We start from the raw sequence: 19335 nt of genomic DNA, 5'->3' as shown, positions 1-19335 counted from the left end.
GATGGAGTGGAGAAGAGGAGAAGATAGAGTGGAGGAGAGGTGGAGTGGAGGAGAAGAATAAAGAGGTAAGGAGGAGAGGACCACGCCCAGCCATATATACGGCATAGTAATGACGCATCGCGGACAGGTGCGCCATTACTAACTTTTTTTTTATTTTTTTGATTTATTTTGAATTTTGAAGGCGGAAAGATACTAATGGCGCATCATGGGCAGGTGCGCCATTAGTAACTTTTTTTTATTTTTTTTGACTTATTTTGAATTTAGAAGGCGGGAAGATACTAATGGCGCACCATGGGCAGGTGCGCCATTAGTAACTTTATTTTTATTTTTTTGACTTATTTTGAATTTAGAAGGCGGGAAGATAGTAATGGCGCACCATGGGCAGGTGCGCCATTAGTAAGTTTGAATTTTTTTGCCTCTCCAGATCTTAAAAGCCTCGTATCTTTTTTTCTGTTAGGTTTTTGAGGATTTTGAAAATGTTTAACGGGGCTCCCCCTGTTAAATTCGGATGTAACTTTTCGAGTAGATGAGCCATTAGTATTTGTACACTAATGGCGCACCACATGTACAGTGCGCCATTAGTATCAATTTCATCTTTAGCCCTTTTCCTAGTAGTGGGCGCCTCCTCCATCATGGGGTCGTCGTCACTCACCTCCGGCGAGCTCGCCGGCAAGCCGGCCTCTATTCGTCACGCACGATGGGCCTGCCAGCCTGACGCAAGGTCGGCCAACTCAAGCTTCTTCTCCGTCGAGAGGCTCTCCCACATTGCTCTAGAGCTCGCGGTCATGACAGAGGTGGTGCATGGAGGAGGAAAGGGAGCAGACGTGGAGTTGGGTGGATCATGTCAAGTGTGGCTACGTATAAAATTGCAAGCGCCAGCGATGAGATCTGTCAATGCGGGTGCCGTAGTTGGTTTCTCGACAGGCAGATGAATGGGCAGTCAGTTCAAATGCGGTCGATAGCCGTCCCGTCCAGTCACATCTCTCCGGCACTAAACGTGCGCGGAGATCGATCTGGATGCGGCGTGGTCGGTGCACCGCTTCAATGCTGGCTCCGATGACCAGTCACGTCCGCTCTGAACCGGTATGAATGTGGCACAGAGAGCAGAGGTTTCTTCGCGTGGGAGATATTTTTGGATGGGACCAAGCTGTCGGACCGTCCAGTCACATCTCTCCGGCATTGAACGTGCGTGGAGATCGATCTGGATGCGGCATGGTCGGCGCACCGCTTCAATGCTGGCTTCGATGACCAGTCGTGTCCGCTCTGAACTGGTATGAATGTGGCACAGAGAGCAGAGGTTTGTTCGCGTGGGAGATATTTTTGGATGGGACCAAGGTGTCGGACGTGTACGTGGAAGTGGTCAAAGTGTACCCGATGGTCTGAACGTTTGCGGGCGATTTAAAGGTGCCGCGTTGGATGATAATGTGTGTCCGGTGGTTTGGACGTTTGCGGGCAATTTAAGAGTCAGCGTTGAAGATGCCCTTACTGGACCACCATGTATGTTGTACAGCAAGAATCTCAGACTTTTTCTCCGGTTTGAATCGAACCCGCGTCTTGCTTCAGAACGACATTTCTATGCAACCAAATTGAAGCTGACTATTTATAGTCTGGTGTTCCAAGTCAAGATCCTTCCTACCAATAGCGTTGGCGGGTACCATTCTAGGCAACCAAACTCTTAGAGACAACGCCAGTGGTAGCGCAACTAGATAGAGAAACTTCTCCGTGTGACTGAAACCGGCCAACCTGCAACCAATAACAAGATGTCAGATCCGTTTTATGTATGATATATGAAGACCAAATCAACATCTTATCTTCCTGTCATCACAACTTTTCACATTTTTAGATAACAGAAATTAAGAGTGCCAGACATCAATCTGCATCCCTCGATCACTATCGAAATGATAACTGAATATGGATATGAAATTGCTTCACACACGATACCAACCCGACGCTGTCATGTATCGTCAGATTTGCTTCTCACGTTCGATCAAAGGACACAGCTCGGGCGAGAAATCGTCGTGTGTATAGCACTTCCCATATGGATGCAATAGAATGGGATAAGAATTTACAGGAAACATGAGCCTCATGTAAACTAAAGGCCTGTTCGGCCCTCCTCCGCTCCACACTCTTGCTTCGGGAGCTGGCGGACCACAAGTCAAAAATCCCGGAGCGGGGGAATAGCTGCTCTGCAGATCCTCAAATTTGGCGGTGCTAGTGGATCACCGAACAGCTCCTAAGTATAAACACAATCCAAGATAATAGGATAATAATCACCAAACACAACTGTCAAACGATTCAGCGAAGCAGTGACTTCCAAGGATGTACTGCCACAGGCTATTGATTTCACTCACGCCTATATGTCTTTATGTGATTGCCAGCGCTTAGCCTTTCTAACTGGCAACTGCAGCCTAGATCCTTGTTCAGCAAAGAGCGACAACAGATGGCATGCCTTGTTGATGAGCAGAGAGAGAAAAATCAACATTTCTGTTATTTAATGAACATGAATCAGCATGACAACCTTATGCAGATGGCATGCCTTGTTGATGAGCAGAGAGGAAAAAAAATCAACATTTCTGTTATTTAATGAAACATGAAAAGGTAGCCAGCATGACAACCTTATGCGCATTCTGTTATGCACAACATTGGTATTTCTGAAGCATTTCCCTTCCTTCACGCCACATTGCAATTTCCCAATCAATCTACTTGTAAATTTATTTGATGGAGTGAATTAATAAACAAGAACCGGTGGCATAGTAGGTATTCACACGATCAGTTTGCCGGTATGTACATCTTCAAAACTGGATAAGAACACATCCATAATCGAAGATCAGAAATTAACCATGCCATCTTTTTTTTCACTGCATTCAGCAACCATTCATCATCACAGTTACTGGTATGATTGAGCTCCTATTACCCCAGTGTTGGAAGGTGCTTATTGCACCTCCTCTGAAACAACATATCAACCTTTGATGTACATGGAGTAGATTGGCATAGACATATGTAACACAAGTAATTCAGTAAATGTTTATATCCCTGACCCCTAACCTGGCCAACTTTACCTTATTCAGTGTGACAACTGTATGCATTCAGCTAAAAATAGATCTTTTGTCACAATTCTTGGCCTGGTTGAGCTATTATCCCTTTGTAATTTGTCACGCCATACTGTTCTTATATTAGTTATATTATTATAACAATTAAGTTATGTTATCAAATTTCATATGATTACATAAGAAAACTTATCAAGTGTCCAGTTGCTTGGAAGCTACTGTACTTAATTGTACCTCTCTGAAATAACATATCAACCTCTGATGTACATGGAATAGATTAGGAATAGGCATATGCAACATAAAATATTTAGTAAATGCTTATATCCTGACCCCTAAACTTCACCTTATTCAGTGTGATGCCTGCTCTAACTTTATTCATATAACAGTGTCCAATCTTAAGCCCCAGTGGCCTACATTGACCATCCTCCAACCTTGACACATTCCTCGCAGCCCCTCCTGCCCTATCGTCCCATCCAACTCCAGAATCATGGTACATGCTAAGTGTCTTACCTATTCTCGCATACACGACTATACAGGAGCACAGAACCATTGGTCCTCTTCATTTGCAATGTTTGACGCAGAAAAGGATATGCACTAAACTTCAGTTTGTCTTTCCTTTTTCTGGACCAACAGGTTTGGAATTAATAGACGATTGTTAGAATATGCAAGTAACTTACCGCACCTCTTTCTGAATAACACTGATATGTAACATATGTTTGTGACCTTGCAGGAACAGGAATTGAATTGTTTGCAACCCTTCGCTTCTGCTCGGTTTCTGTCAAGACCAACTTGACTCAGAAGAATGAGAGGGAATAACACGATTTTGTACTAATTTCAAAGATAAGAAAGCCAAGTTGATCTATAGAGTAGATTCAAATTTCAGAGCTTTGTTCAACTGAAACGATCATCAGTAGGGCATGACTTCCTCAGATCTTATTTTGTTTTGATAAAACAGAATGGTAGTATATCGCTGAAGCTGGACATTGGCGAGCCAATGGCCATTCTGCTTTTGATGTGATGGTTATTTGATGAAAGCTGAGATAAGAAGTTACACAACAGCTATAATACTCGTAAGTCTAGCACTCACGAAAGTTCCAATGGTACATTACTTTTTAAGAGATGAGTTAATTACAGATGAAATTTGTAAATTATTATGAATAAAGCATAATTTAACATGAGCACTTGAGCTAGGATAAACATTGATAATGTAGAGAAAGCGAAGTCCACAACTCCCTTTAGACTGTATATATGTATGTAACAACTACAACAAACACAGTAAACGCTAGCATAAAAAATTCTGGATTGCAAAAATGAATAATACTAACACAAAGGGACTAAGGAATACGAATGGCATTTTTCTGCTCAGGTCCCATGCTTAAACATATAAAAGACACATCCTTTTAATCCAAAATTTCTTTATATTCCTTTCAAGCAAGAGAGCTACCTTTAGAACTACTCCGTATCAGAAGGTACATTTCGAGCCGAGCCCTGTTGGTGGTGCACGAGAGGCTCCATCCCAGGTTTCAACTCCTTGTTGCAGAAGTCATCATACTCTGCCTTATCCCCAGCCTTCTTCTTCACCTCCAACACCAAGAGGCTTGGTGTAAGCTCAAATATCTCAGCCCCAATCGTCAATGGCCCCTTCTCCCCTTCCCTGGTGCCTTCTATGCTTACGCGCCAGTCCTTGCGCCGAATGGAGAAGCTCTTCATCTTGGCAATCTCCTCCAATTTTGTAACAATGGTTTCCATGGGCTGTGCTGAGATGAATCTCACTTCGCTCCCTCGCTCCTCGAACAGCCCTGATAGATCAAATCCCTTGGAGAAGGATATGATATCGAAAGCGTTGAGGCTTGCTGGCCGTGTGAGACGCCCGGCAGGCCGCTGCCGCTCCTCGGACGACAGCGTGGCAGGGCAGGATGCGACGGAGGAATCCGACTCCCACCCTGAGTCATCATCCTCTTGCTGCGGTGGTGGTGGCAGCGGTGGCGGAAGAGGAGGAGGAGGCGGCGGCTCGGTAGGTTCGACGAGCCCCAGCTCCTCACTCTCACCGTCCCCTAAGCTGTGCAGCTGATCGTCCTCAACATAGAACCTGACAGGCCGAAATCCCTTCTGAAACCACCTGCTCTGCATGACTTCGGCCATGGTGATCCTTGTCTCCGGGTTGGTGTCGAGAAGGCGATTCAACAGGCTGGTGAGATCTCTGGAGAACCACCTCGGGCAGCGGAATTCCCCTCTGTAAATCTTGCGGTACATGGCCATGAGGTTCTGGTCATGGAAAGGGAGGTAGCCGGCCATGAGGACGAAGAGGATGACCCCGCAGGACCATATGTCGGCCTTGGCGCCGTCGTATCCGCGGCGCGCGAGCATCTCGGGCGCGACGTAGGAGGGGGTGCCGCAGAAGGTGTGGAGGAGGCCGTCGGGGTGGAACTGGTCGGCGACGGCGGAGAGGCCGAAGTCGGAGACCTTGAGGTCCCCGCGCTCGTCGACGAGGAGGTTCTCGGGCTTGAGGTCGCGGTGGAAGACGCCGCGCGCGTGGCAGAAGCCGACGGCGGAGATGAGCTGCTGGAAGTAGCGGCGGGCCGTGTCCTCCTTGAGGCGGCCCTTGGCGACGCGCGCGAAGAGCTCGCCGCCGCGGACGAACTCCATGACGAAGTAGATCTTGGACTTGGTGGCCATGACCTCGAAGAGGCGCACGATGTTGGGGTGGCGGACGCGGCGGAGGATGGTGATCTCGCGCTTGATGTGCGGGACGAGGCCGGCACGCAGCGCCTTCTCCTTGTCCAGCACCTTGATGGCGACCGTCTCGCCCGTGTCGGCGTGGCGCGCGTGGTAGACCTTGGCGAAGGTGCCGTGGCCGAGGACGCGGCCCAGCTCGTAGCGGCCGAGCAGGAGGCCGCCGCGCTTGCCGTTGCCGCTGGCGCCGGCGCCGGTGCCGCTGGCAGCGGGCCGGCCAGCGGCGGCGGCGGGACGGCGGGGCTGCGGCGACGGGTCCCGCGACGACGGCGGGGTGGCCGCCATGGGGGGCGGGACGGGCGGAGGCGCGGGGAGGGAGGCGGGTTGCGCGGGGGTGGGCGGAACGGAACGGGACGGGAACAGCTTGGCTTCGCTTTCCTGTTGTTTCGCTCTATTTGATGCGAGCTGGTTGCGGTTGGGGGTGGGTATGTCTGGCAGGCTCCGGAGGGCTTTCCTACCTTTTTGTTCCCTTTCTCTTCTGGTTTTTAAATGGTTTCTGCCGTGCGTTTACAGCTCAATGCCAACTTCTTTTTCTAGAGAAGGCAACAGCTCCATGCCAGTGTGTTCCTCCTCAATTCCTTCCCTTTCAGACTCGGAGTGTGGTGAAATTTCTGGAATTTTCTAGGGTTCTGCTGGTTTGGGTGGGGGAAAGACAATTGGGTGACATATAAATTCAAGTCATGTTCAAATACAACCTATTTTTAGACAAAAATGTGGTGGTGTCTGCTCGAATACGTAACTCTTAAATGAAAAAAAGATTAGTCTTTTTGCCAAGCTAACCATCGAAAATGCTAAAATTTCAATGATTTTAGCGGTGGTAAAATTTCACAGGAATCAGAACTAACGATCTTAGCACGTCGAGCTTGAGAAATACTTTTGTTTTGGGAAAAAAATATAAGCAGAAGGCTCCCCAGAAAATGCATTCCCCCGCCATACGCAAACTCCATGGAACAGGATCATACAAAAATATGATTGTGTTAATTGTTCAAAATCTATACAAATATGATTAACTTAAAGTTGTACATTATTGAGTATCAAACATACACGTGTCTCACGCAGGCCTAGCTGCCTCCTCCTCAAAGAAAAGCCTAGGGTTTCTCTGTCTTCCGCATGCATGGCTGCCGGTCCGTCTCGTCTTCAGTGGCCTTAGGGCCATGGTGGCGCGGAGAATCAGACCCTTGCCGACGAGAGGGCTCTGTTTTTAGATCTTCCTTTGAGTTTTCTTAGGGTTTGTATCCTACTCAGGAAGACAAGACTATGTCAGCTCTCTGAAGATGGAATAAGGTTCTCCCCACCAAACCTCCATCCCAGCGTTGTGTCTAGCATCGTCGATAGGCCTGCGGAGGTATTTCGCCAGCTGATTTGTCGTTGGTGGATTTGCTTGGATCTGGTCGTGGTTCGTCTATATTTGTGTGTCTTCAGGTTGGATCCTTCCGATCTACGCTACTCTTCATTGGCGGCGGTTGTTGTTCTGCTACGCTGGTCCTATGGGGCCTTAGTACACGACTTCCGGACTATCTACTACAACAAATTTTGCCCGGCTCCGACGAGGGAGGGGCGATGACGGTGACGCGCCTTCGGCTCGCTTCAGTGCTAATAGTCGTCCATAGATGGTCTACGGATCTGGATGTATTTTTAGTATTTCTAGTGTTCGTTGTGTTGTCATGATTGAAGATGAATAGAACGGAAGTTTTCTCACAAAAACAAAAGAGTATCGAACATATGTGAACTTAGTTATGTGTTGCCACAATTCTAGTCATTACAATTTTTAATCAAGGTTTGTCATCCTCAAATAATCTTTTTGAATTAGTTATGAACCAAAAAAGGTTTTACGTCTCATTTTATAGATAAAGCATCACATCAAAACATCCATACAAGTTCAGGTTTGACAAAACAAAACAAAAAAGATATTTCCTTCTACTAAATCAGCGACAATAATATGGATCGGGGGATAGTACAACTCTTGAGGCACCAACTAAACATATGCCCAGGCAAACCAAAGGGATAGCCACTACGAAACAACAGGGATTGGAGGCGACAATCGAGCAGCCGCAACTCTTAGTTTGTCGATGAGATCATTAATTGTGTCGCGTTCCTGTTGCTTACTGAGCATCATCCAATGCTTCAAGAAACTGCAAAGTTTACATATAGCGTCAGTTCAATGATGTATAATATGAAAAAACGACCCCCCCCCCCCAAGACAACTCCAAAGAAATTATGCAGTCGCACAAGAAAATAATAATATGATTGGAGTCTTCCTCCACAAATCACAAGCGGCGGCGCCCATTGTCAGGGTCATTGCGCTTTAAGACCTGCATTTCCGAAGGGATTAGACCACGAATGAGTTGTCAAAGAAAAATATGGATTTTAAAGGGGATCTTGGCGCTCCAGATTTGAGTCAATTCCTCTGATCCAGGAGAGGCCGCAATGACATGATACACCGACTTGGTCGAAAATACCCCGAAGGGCTCCAAATGGCAAGACATGTGACCAGACTCGTCGGACAAAGAAGACTCGTGTAGGAACTCTAGCAGGGCCGCCCAAGCAAGACCTTCGGGATGCCCAAAGGACCACCCCATTGGTGACAATACGCCAAATCCACTTTGAGAGAAGAGGCAGATTCATGGGTTTAGTAAAGATGGTGCCCAGAGCCCATGATCTTTTGGCTTGCATAACTCGGACCATTTGACCATATAATAGTTTTGTTTGCCCTTCTCATCAGGTAAATACACCAGGAGTCCTAGAACTTGCATGCGACGGTCAGTTTGATACATAAACTTGCAAAATACGTGTTTTTGGTCATCAAACTTGCGTGGACGTGCAAATACAATCACATTTCCTGTACACGGATGTATTCACTGCCTACATGGCATGCCAGCGTGGCCGGGGCCCATTGTCAGTGGCTGAAGCGTTGTGCATGTGATATTTTTTTATAAAAACACCCTCAAGTTTTTTTAAACTTCGTACAAAAGCCCTCCCACACATGTAATGTTAAATAGTATCCTGCTGGGTCCTGTCCGTCAGTGTGCGTTGTGAATAATTTGGACTAGAAAATAGGTCTGAGGGAGTTCGAACCATCGACTAGTTGTAATTGCGCTAGAGTCTAACCACACCACCGTTGTTGTTTACACGGACTACCAATGTGTAGATCCTTTAGGCTAAATAAAGGTACACATTTAGAATTATATTTTCTTTTCTTAACATTTTCAAATTTATATTATTAAAATTCGAACATATTTTCTGCTGATTTGTCTGAAAGGAAATTAAGGACATTCATTCTGCACTATATTTTGTTTTTAAGATTTTGTAACTTAAAATTATTAGAATTCAAGCAAATTTTTAGTTGACTTGTCTGGAAAATTTACGTACATTCATTCTGGCCTATATTTTTCAATCTAGTTTTCCAATTTAAAATTATTCGAATTCAAACAAAATTCCATTGATTTGTTCGAAAGAAATTTATGTAAATGCATTATGGACTATATTATCTTTTGTTTGGGTTATTCAAATTCTTAAAAAAGGTTGATTTGTCAAAAAAATGTACATTCACTCTGACCTATATTTTCTTTAATCAAGATTTTTAAATTTAAAGTTATTCGAATTCAAACAGAAATTTCTTTTGATTTGTCCAAAGGAAATTATTTACATTTATTTTATCTAGGTTTTTTCATTTAAAAGTATTTGATTTCAAACAAAAAATTAGTTAATTTGCCCACAAACATACATTCATTCTGCACTATATTTTGTTTTATCTAGATTTTCTAATATTTTTTTTTGAATTCTAAGCACATCTCTAGCAAATCCCTCATATTGCGCCAACCCATAAAATAATCGCCAGTTTACGGTTTTGCGCCAAAAAGTTGTCTGAACAGACACTATAAACACACTACAAGGGTCCACATATAAGGGGTCTGCTACAGATACTCTAACGAAAATTGGTTGATTTGTTCGTAAAAAATACATGCATTCATTCCGGAAAATACTCAAATTCAAAAGAGAAATCTAGTCAATCTATCCAAAAAATTTATCTAGAATATAAGTTGTTTTCTTACATAGAAAAAACAAAAGCAAAATACATAAGATAAATTGTCATTATCTTTTTATGTGTCATTGTGGCCGGATGGTTCGAACCGGGGCTTCCACCTTTTCACAAACCCTTTTCTGGTTTTGATTTCTATTTTAATTAGAACGGTCCTCGTATATAAAGCTAATTGTGCACGTTAGACGTCAAACGTCAGTTAGCCGATTGGCGGGCAATATGCATGCGAATTGCAGGTGTGGTCGAATCCCATCCATACTGATCCATCTTTTTTTCCGTTTTATTTCAGAATTTTCTGTGTAAAAAATGATATGCAAAGGTGCTTTTTGAAAAAAAAAAACGCATGCGGATTACCCACCTCCTCAGCCACTGACAGCGGGCCCATGTAATGTTGGCACGCCGCATGCATGTAATACGCCCAACTACGGTAGAAAGCACCGTATTTGCACACCCACGCAAGTTTGATGACTAGAAACATGTATTTACAAGTTTATGTATCAAACTGACCGTCACGTGCAAGTTCTATAATTGCCCGTGTATTTACCTCCCAAAAGAACCTGGACTGATATTTGGCAATCTTCTCATGAATACTTTCATGCAGAAGATAAAAACCCATAATAAATGTGGCGGGAATCGACAAGTATGAGTTAATCAACCACTCCGGCTTCCCCCGAGGGCAGGAGAAGGGCCTCATTATCTGCCGCTGACACCTACATAGCCCTAGGCCAAACACTGGGGGCGATCCATAAAAATCCATAGACATGGGTTCCTAATAGATTTTGACAAATAGTCTTTTCTAACTTGGAAAAAAACATTTATGTTGTCTATTACAGTCCAATAGTTCTTCAGGAGATTGAACTCTTTTTTTTTTATGCATCTCTTACTTACTTTTACGGAGACACGATAGAAGGATTTATTTTTTCTTAAAAAGATGTTAATGAACTTATTCTATTTATGGAGATGTATATGGTGCAATGTGGACGAGAATGGTTGCTCTTGTTTTGGCCCAAATGCCAAGAAGTTAAACACTCCTCTCCTGCTTTTTCTCCTTTCCATTTTTGCCAAGTGCCAATTTCTACTTGAGGAAGCAAATCAATCATACAGAAAATGTAAGATACCATGATAGTACAAGGACATACAACAAGGCCACGAGGGCATCAGGGCCATGAAAACAACAGCCGAGCTGTAGTGAGTGCTCTGCAAACCACTCCAAGCTGCATGCAAGTTGCCGCAATTATAGGAGTATTTTGGAAGTCTCTTTCCCCGGATCCACGTTCTAGATCCTTCCGGCCAGCATGCACTCTGCGCCGGTGGGCGATTGAGGCGCAACTTGTCCCACACATAACATCACACTCATTTCCTTTCCCATAATATATATACGGACCGGCAAGCCTCCCCAAATAATGACAAGCAGGGAAAACAACAGAGGTAGGTCTGCCAGGAAAAAGAAGGCCTTAAAAGTGCAAGTTGCACCGCGAGGTTCACCAACCTGACCGTACTAAATGGTTTCGCTTGTACAAGAAAGAAAGAACATCCCAACAAAATGAGGTGACGCAGGGACGTGCGAAGGTATTTTGCTTCTCAAGCCAGAGCACATTCCAAAAATCTAACCTTAAAGCTACCGGACACGGCCGGCGTGCGTACGGCTGTGCGGCCCGAAGTCTCCGCCGTGTCGTTGTCTACAAGAGGGTGACCATGGCTGGCTACCATGTCACGCAGTTGACATGAGCGTCGTCCCTTCCAGTCCCCCTGGCCAGATCGTGGATCCGTGATTAGATTCTGCCTGCTGACAAAGCTTTTCTTAAGCATCGGCCACGGAATATGATGACGTCCAAGATGAGAAGTCCGGCCGCCTGCCAATTATCTGGGGGAGGGGCCATTTCAAAATTTACATTGGCCGCCGGGTGAGCCCTCGATCGGCCGCCTCTTGGCCGTCTGACAGTTTTTAAAGAGTATTCAGATCTACTCCCTCCGTTTCTAAATATTTGTCTTTCTAGCGATTTCAACAAGTGACTATATACGGAGCAAAATGAGTGAATCTACAATTTAAAATATGTCTATATACATCCGTATGTGATCGTCATTTAAAATGTCTAGAAAGACAAATATTTAGGAACGGAGGGAGTATTATAAAATTTTAGTAGAAATACAAAAGCACCCAAATATAATAGAAGGTACATCGACCACTACCGTAGTTAGGACGAGGCGCCGACGCGCCGTTGTCGCCACTCATGTAATGGAGCTGGTCTGGCGTTGTCGATGACAGCTCAAAAGTCTTTATGCACGTGCCCTCGAGGCCACAGTCATCCTTGTTGAACCCTCAAATCGATTTGAACAATCTGACATCAAATCTCGCATCGCATACGCGTGACGAGAAGCCTAACCAAGCCGCGCCAACGAACCGAATCCATGCCGGAGCTCCGTCTAATTCGTCCTAATAGACGAACTTTTGGGGACGATTGTAGTATGACGGAAGACCGACTTGAAGAAGAAGCGTCACCGTTCATCTGAGCATTGTCTCTGTGAGGACTAAAACCTTAACCTATCTACTACCCGAAGCCAAGACACCAGGTTTCTCCTTCCCTCCCAGTCACCACCCGCATGAGCGGCAGACAGAGAAAGAGGTGAATCCATGGGATAGCTGCCAAGGGGAGAATGGCTTCCCTAGTCACCTTGCGAGAGAGGAAAAGGTTAAAGTAAGACATCTGGACCATCTAACCATTGCAACAACAAAATCGTAGCCGAAGTATTTTTAATTGCGTGCATGCGTCGCAAAAATAGTCAAGGCCGTAATACTTCTTTCACTCACAGAAGGGGGGTCATCTCGTTTTTTCTGACTGTGTGATAATAAATCAAAGAAATATCAGCTAGCAACATGAAATGTGTTATATCGACCTAAAAGTCAGGTCATCTTGGAATCTTGAGATTGAAAACGTTGGCCTTTCTCAACAATTGGGTATATAAACTTTTTACTGAAAACAAAATGTGGCAGAAATTCATTCGCAACAAGTACGTGGGTTCGAAAGCCATTTCCTAACTTCACTGGAACCCCGACGCTTCATATTTTTGTTCTAGTGTGATGAAAGCAAAGGAATTATTTTACAATTTAACACTTTATCAGTTAGGGGTGGTTTTGAGGAGATTCTGGGAAGATACCTGGATGGGTGCTACCCCGATGGTGGTGTAATATCCAAGCTTGTATTGGATTGTTTAACTATGTGGCTTATTTGGAAATGACGTGTTTTCAATAATAATAAAAATGTGTGTCATCTCTTGTGCAGATTATTCATGCATGTTCGAGATGACTCCATACTTGATCAATTCTGCATAGGTTATAGAAGAGAACATACAAATTTTTGCGATGACGTCTACCTGACTGGAGCATATGATTAGTGAGATTTTCTCCTAACATGGACGGTGGTGGAATTTTTGTAGAGTACCTATCTAATGTTAGGCTGGCCTTTTTCTTTATTTTGGGTGCAAACAATATTTTCTTTTTTGTTGGGTTTGAAGTGTTGGTTGTGTGCATCGGGTCATGTACAGGCCGGGCTGGGTGTGATTGTATCATCTTGATATTTGAATTTATCACAAAAAAATCTTGATATATGGATAGAATGAAGAAATATAACAAATCGCCTTTCCTTGCAAATATCCTCAAGAAAATGCCACAGCATCTGTATCAGAACCAAAGACCATTGCAGGCAACATTCAGAAACAGCATGGAACACATTTGCGGCACGAGAAAAACAGCCCCTTACGCCACAACCAGAATCCATAAAACACACCCCAATTTGTACGCGACAGAGAGCGTGGGCATTTCCATGGGTAGTTCGGGCGCACATCAACTCGAATCATAGCTGTGCCAATCATGCGCCCGCCTCGTTCTCGGAAAAACGTTATTCACCCAGGGGAATTCAGCTACGCACGGCACGAAGTTCGGCGTGTCGGCCAATTAGTCGGGCCTGGGCATGATCACGCGGGCGGCCGGCAAGCCGAACATGCCCGCGCATCCATGTACTCCCTTCGTCGGAAATACTTGTCATCAAAATGGATAAAAGTAGATGTATCTAGATGTATTTTAGTTCTAGATACATCTATTTTCATCTATTTTGATGATAAGTATTTTCGGACGAAGGGAGTACGTACGTAGTACGAGCACGTCGGCGCACATGATTTCCCACGACGAGGGAATCATCCCGTCTGGATTCCTGCCTGCACAGCTCGCGTCTCCGCCCGGGGTGCTGACTGCAGGCCGCGACGAGGACGCGAGTTTCCGCGACGACCGACGGACGCGGCCGAGACCTTCGGAACGAAGAAAAAGAGACCGACACGGGCGATGTGGTGCGCGGCCAGTGGCCGGGAGGGAGCGGTCGCGATTCGCGAGCAAGTGAAGTTTACCACGCTACGACACGGCCACGCGGGCTGGAGCTTTCCTGGGCGGCGCGGGCGCGGCGTCGGCGGGAGTTTTCTTGCCCCGGGTAGCGGCGAGGCAAATTTTCGTGTTTTGACCATTTTCTGAAACCTATTCAAGATTTAATCTTAGTTTAAAAAAAATTCAAGATCTGATTTTTTTGCTACCGCTAGAGTCATAGTGGTAGGGTCTAACAGCCTACCGCTAGGGACTTTGACGGTAGGAAACATCGTCACCGCCAATCGGGCTGGCAGTAGCCTGCACAACCCTACCCGCGAGGCACGCACTGTGGTCAATACTTAAGAGGTTTTTGACGGTAGAGCATGCAACCCTACCGCCAGGGAACTTAACGATAGGTTGTTATACCCTACCGCCAGGTAGGGATCTTGGTGGTAGGCTGTTATACCCTACCGCCAAGGTCCTGACGATAGCAAAAGGGTCAGATCTCGTTTTTTTTTTAAACTAGAGTCAAATTTTGAATAGGTTCTAGAAAAGGATCAAAATACGAAATTTAGCCTCGCGGCGAACGTGGGGAAGCGGGACGGCGGCTGGCGAATTCAATTCGTTCCGCGTGTTGGGCAATTTTTGGGCCGGCGGGAGCGGTCAGCCGTGAAGGGGCCGAGACAGCTACTGTACACCTGCGGGAACAGTACATGCTCTTTTCGCGTTCGATTTGAAACAACGTGCGCGATTGTTCTAAACTTGTGAAACGTGGCATCTTTCGAAAATGCGTTGGGGCACGCACATGCGGAAAACATCTGCCGCCGTCGATCTGCGCCGTGATACGTGCACACGTCTTTTGCAGCAATTGATTGAAAAATGGATGGAAATTCTTAGGATTTGTTTGGTTCCAATAAGTCACCTGACTTATAAGTCAGCTGACTTTGAGCAACTCCAATGAGGTGACCCAAACGGATATGGATTTTGTCCGCCTTTTGTCTGTTTGGGTCGCCCGTCCGCCTAACGAATATGAGGCGTACGCACACGGACGACGACTGCTCCCAACGCACAGACGCAAAAGTGGACATGCACCTCTGCTTCCAGTCGCGTCGCCCCTCTCCTTCTTCTCGCCGGCGGGCACCTCCCCGTGCCGCCCCTCTGCTCCTCGTCGTGGTGCCTCACTGCTTCCAGCCGCGTCGCTCCCTTCAACCCCCGTCGCGCCGTCGCTGCTTCCAGCCGCGTCGCTCCCTACTCCCCCTCGCGCCGCCGCAGGATCTTGCTAGCGCTGAAGTCGAGGATCTTGTAGGTGGCGGCCTGCGCCGGTGGGCTCGCTCCTCGTTGCAGCGGTTGTGGAGGTAGATGGGCCTTGACGCCGGCGAGGGGTGGGACGGCGCGTGTGGGCGGCGCTGGATTAGGTGTGGATCTCGCCCCGTCGATCGGCGCGTGCTGTGTCACTGATACGTGGGTCAGGGGCAGACACGAGAGGGCAGCAGCGGACGAGAGCGGACGACGAGAGCGCTCGTTTTGTTCGCCGTGGACCCATTCGTGGCCCATTTTTGCGTTCAATTTGGGTCGGGACGGAGGACAAACAGACAGCAGGCGGACACGAACGTCCGTTTGGGTCGCCTCGTTGGGCCAGTTTTTATGTCCGGATGACCCAAACGAACGAAATGGGTCGCCCCATTGGAGTTGCTCTTAAAACCAGTGACTTATAAGTCGCGTCTGTTTGGTTGTCACCTGACTTATAAGTCATCTAACCACACCTTCCCACCTTGTTTTTTTATGTAAAGGTAGTGGGACCCACGCAAAAAGAGGTGACTTATAAGTGTTAAGTTGGGATGGAGCAATTTATGACTTGGGGGGTGTTTGTTTCCAGGGACTTTTTGGTGTAGGGACTAGAAAAAGTCCTTCTTAAAGACTTTTTTACCAAACAGGAAGAGCTTTTTAGGGACTACACTAGGCATTTGGGACTAAATGAAGAAGACTCTCAAGGAGAGTCTTTTTGGGACTTTTCCAACAATGCCCCTCCATGCACCCATTGGCCCGCCACCCCATGGTGTTGTTTAATTGTTATTTTTCTATATACTAGGAGCAACATGGTTATTTAATAACCTCTGGGAAGGGACTAGGGACTTTTTAATCTTTGAAAACAAACAGGGAAGGACTTTTTAAGGACTAGGGACTTTTTAGTTGGGACTAGAAAAAGTCCTAGGACTAGAGAACCAAACACCATCTTATAAATTGGGGTGACTTATAAGTTGGGTCTGTTTGACAAAATAAATCACTTTTTCCACTTTTCGACTTATAAATTGGTGACTTATTTAGAACCAAACAGCCCTTAAATATGTGCATGCGAGGCATCATACATGTTTCTTCTGTACAAAATGCATACTCCACGTGTACTTCTAAGGCCGTGCACTTTCTGTTACGCTTCATCGCCCTGTTATCTTCTAACAGTTATTTCATACCGTTCATCTTTTTTCTTCTTCATCTGTTCTTCTACTGCTTGTCTATTCCTGTATCCGTGATTTCCTTTCAACCTTCTAATTGTCTTCATACGCTATTGCTTTTTCTTCTATTTCATTTGTTTCCCTTTATTTCATTCAGACTCGTCAGTTCGCCCTCTTCTGTCGTTTGCCAAGTTCATTCCATCCTTTCCCATGGATACTTCATATTGTGGTTTTTGCTATTTTTTATTGCCTTGCGATGCATGCTATCATCTGTGATAAATCTACCTTTAGATTCAAGAATGCAATAATTGTACGACCAAATCTGAACTTATGGAACTGTTGGACGAGTTCGTTAAATAAATAATTCTTTAACACATTTCGGTTTTCCAACTGCAATGACTTTTCTAAATTTTGATCTCATTGTGGGCTCCTAGGGTTAACGTCATTTGTTCGATCAAAACTTAGACCCTAATATTTTCAGTTTGCCCTCTGAAACTTACGGTCACTGCTGGCCTGAATATTATATTTCATTCATGTGCGCATCCAATCATGCATGTCTTCTTTCTGTTTAGTCTCTTCCCATCGTCTTCTTCCTTTCTACCGCGATCAAGTAGATCTACTTTCTTGCAGCTCCTACTCAACGTTCTTGCAATCTGTTGCCGGAAGTCGATGTCCTCAACTATCGACAGGTATTACGGCTACTTTCGGTGATTATTTGAATTTTGCTCCAATTTGTCCCAGCCAAGAAAACCCCAACGGGGTTCGATGCAATTCATGAAATGGAGGTAAATTACAATGTAAACATCTTTAATCTCTTCCAAATCACGAGCCCAATCTTACTATCGACTAAATTGGTTGTTCATTCATTTCTAGTGCCCAATCTGTTATGACTTTAGGGGCTTGTGCGGCGGTCATTCGCTATTAGGAACAAGTCTTTCTTCCTGTTTTTTCCCAGCAGCCTACAAAGAAAGAATGACAAGTTTCTAATTATAGTTCAAATCTTCTTCATGACATTTTTTCTCAAGTTAACTGCATTATACTTTATTGCTAACCATATCTCTCAATAACTGTTGGAAATATGTCCTAGAGGCAATAATAAAATGATTATTATATTTCCTTGTTCATGATAATTGTCTATTATTCATGCTATAATTGTATTATCCGGAAATCGTAATACATGTGTGAATACATAGACCATAATGTGTCCCTAGTGAGCCTCTAGTTGACTAGCTCGTTGATCAACAGATAGTCATGGTTTCCTGGCTATGGACATGGGGATGTCATTGATAACGGGATCACATCATTAGGAGAATGATGTGATGGACAAGACCCAAACCTAAGCATAGCACAAAGATCGTGTAGTTCGTTTGCTGTAGCTTTTCTGAATGTCAAGTATCATTTCCTTAGACCATGAGATTGTGCAACTCTCGGATACCGTAGGAGTGCCTTGGGTGTGCCAAACGTCATAACGTAACTGGGTGACTATAAATGTACATTACAGGTATCTCCGAAAGTGTCTGTTGGGTTGGCACGAATCGAGACTGGGATTTGTCACTCCGTATGATGGAGAGGTATCTCTGGGCCCACTCGGTAATGCATCATCATAATGAGCTCAATGTGATCAAGAGGTTGATCACGGGATCATGCATTACGGTACGAGTAAAGTGACTTGCCGGTAACGAGACTGAACAAGGTATTGAGATACCGACGATCGAGTCTCGGACAAGTAACGTACCGATTGACAAAGGGAATTGAATACGGGATTGATTAAGTCCTCGACATCGTGGTTCATCCGATGAGATCATCGAGGAGCATGTGGGAGCCAACATGGGTATCCAGATCCCGCTGTTGGTTATTGACCGGAGAGTCGTCTCGGTCATGTCTGCTTGTCTCCCGAACCCGTAGGGTCTACACACTTAAGGTTCGGTGACGCTAGGGTTGTAGAGATATGAGTATGCAGTAATCCGAAAGTTGTTTGGAGTCCCGGATGAGATCCTGGACGTCATGAGGAGTTCCGGAATGGTCCGGAGGTGAAGAATTATATATAGGAAGTGTAGTTTCGGCCATCGGGAAAGATTCGGGGTCACCGGTATTGTACCGGGACCACGGGATGGGTCCCGGGGGTCCACCGGGTGGGGCCACCCATCCCGGAGGGCCCCATGGGCTGAAGTGGGGAGGGGAACCAGCCCATAGTGGGCTGGTGCGCCCCCCTTGCCCCCCCCACGCCTAGGGTTGGAAACCCTAGGGTGGGGGGCCCCTCCACTTGCCTTGGGGGGCACTCCACCCCCTTGGCCGCTGCCCCCCTTGGGAGATCCCACCATCTCCAGGGCCGGCGCCCCCCCAGGGGGCCTATATAAAAGGGGGGAGGGAAGGCAGTCGTACCTCAAGTCTTGGCGCCTCCCTCTCCCCTGCTACACCTCTCCCTCTCGCAGAAACTCGGCGAAGCCCTGCTGCGATCACTGCTGCATCCACCACCACGCCGTCGTGCTGCTGGATCTTCATCAACCTCTCCTCCCCCCTTGCTGGATCAAGAAGGAGGAGACGTCATCCGCTCCGTACGTGTGTTGAACGCGGAGGTGCCGTCCGTTCGGTGCTTGGTCATCGGTGATTTGGATCACGACGAGTACGACTCCATCATCCCCGTTCTCTTGAACGCTTTCGCTCGCGATCTACAAGGGTATGTAGATGCACTCTCCTCTCGTTGCTAGTTGACTC

At 46.0% G+C, this 19335-nt stretch overlaps 1 protein-coding gene across 4 annotated transcripts; it reads right to left on the bottom strand.

Moving 5' to 3' along the window:
- Positions 1-1464: 1464 nt before the first annotated feature.
- On the bottom strand, positions 1465-6217 carry LOC125524732 (CBL-interacting protein kinase 19-like). 4 transcript variants are annotated; one of them, XR_007290931.1, is made up of 3 exons: positions 4492-6217; positions 3725-3822; positions 1465-1743 (listed from the first exon to the last, which is right to left on the bottom strand). XR_007290931.1 is itself a non-coding variant. In XM_048689780.1 (2 exons), exon 1 carries the CDS (start codon positions 6063-6065, stop codon positions 4500-4502), a length of 1566 nt encoding a protein of 521 aa, XP_048545737.1. In that variant the 5' UTR covers positions 6066-6217; the 3' UTR covers positions 1465-1743; positions 4492-4499. The 4 variants fall into 4 exon arrangements, 2 of the variants coding, with proteins under 2 accessions (XP_048545737.1, XP_048545728.1); XR_007290929.1 differs by having other exon boundaries at positions 3730-3822; XM_048689780.1 differs by lacking the exon at positions 3725-3822.
- Positions 6218-19335: the final 13118 nt, after the last annotated feature.

The sequence above is a fragment of the Triticum urartu genome, chromosome 1, assembly GCF_003073215.2.
Source record: "Triticum urartu cultivar G1812 chromosome 1, Tu2.1, whole genome shotgun sequence".
Taxonomy (NCBI): domain Eukaryota; kingdom Viridiplantae; phylum Streptophyta; class Magnoliopsida; order Poales; family Poaceae; genus Triticum; species Triticum urartu.
Note: the sequence above shows the minus strand (reverse complement) of the source record. Positions and strands in the feature narration are given on the sequence as shown.

What these genes read in the sequence shown, in the direction of transcription:
- LOC125524732 (XM_048689780.1), bottom strand. Translation starts at nt 6,065, where the DNA reads ATGGCGGCCACCCCGCCGTCGTCGCGGGACCCGTCGCCGCAGCCCCGC.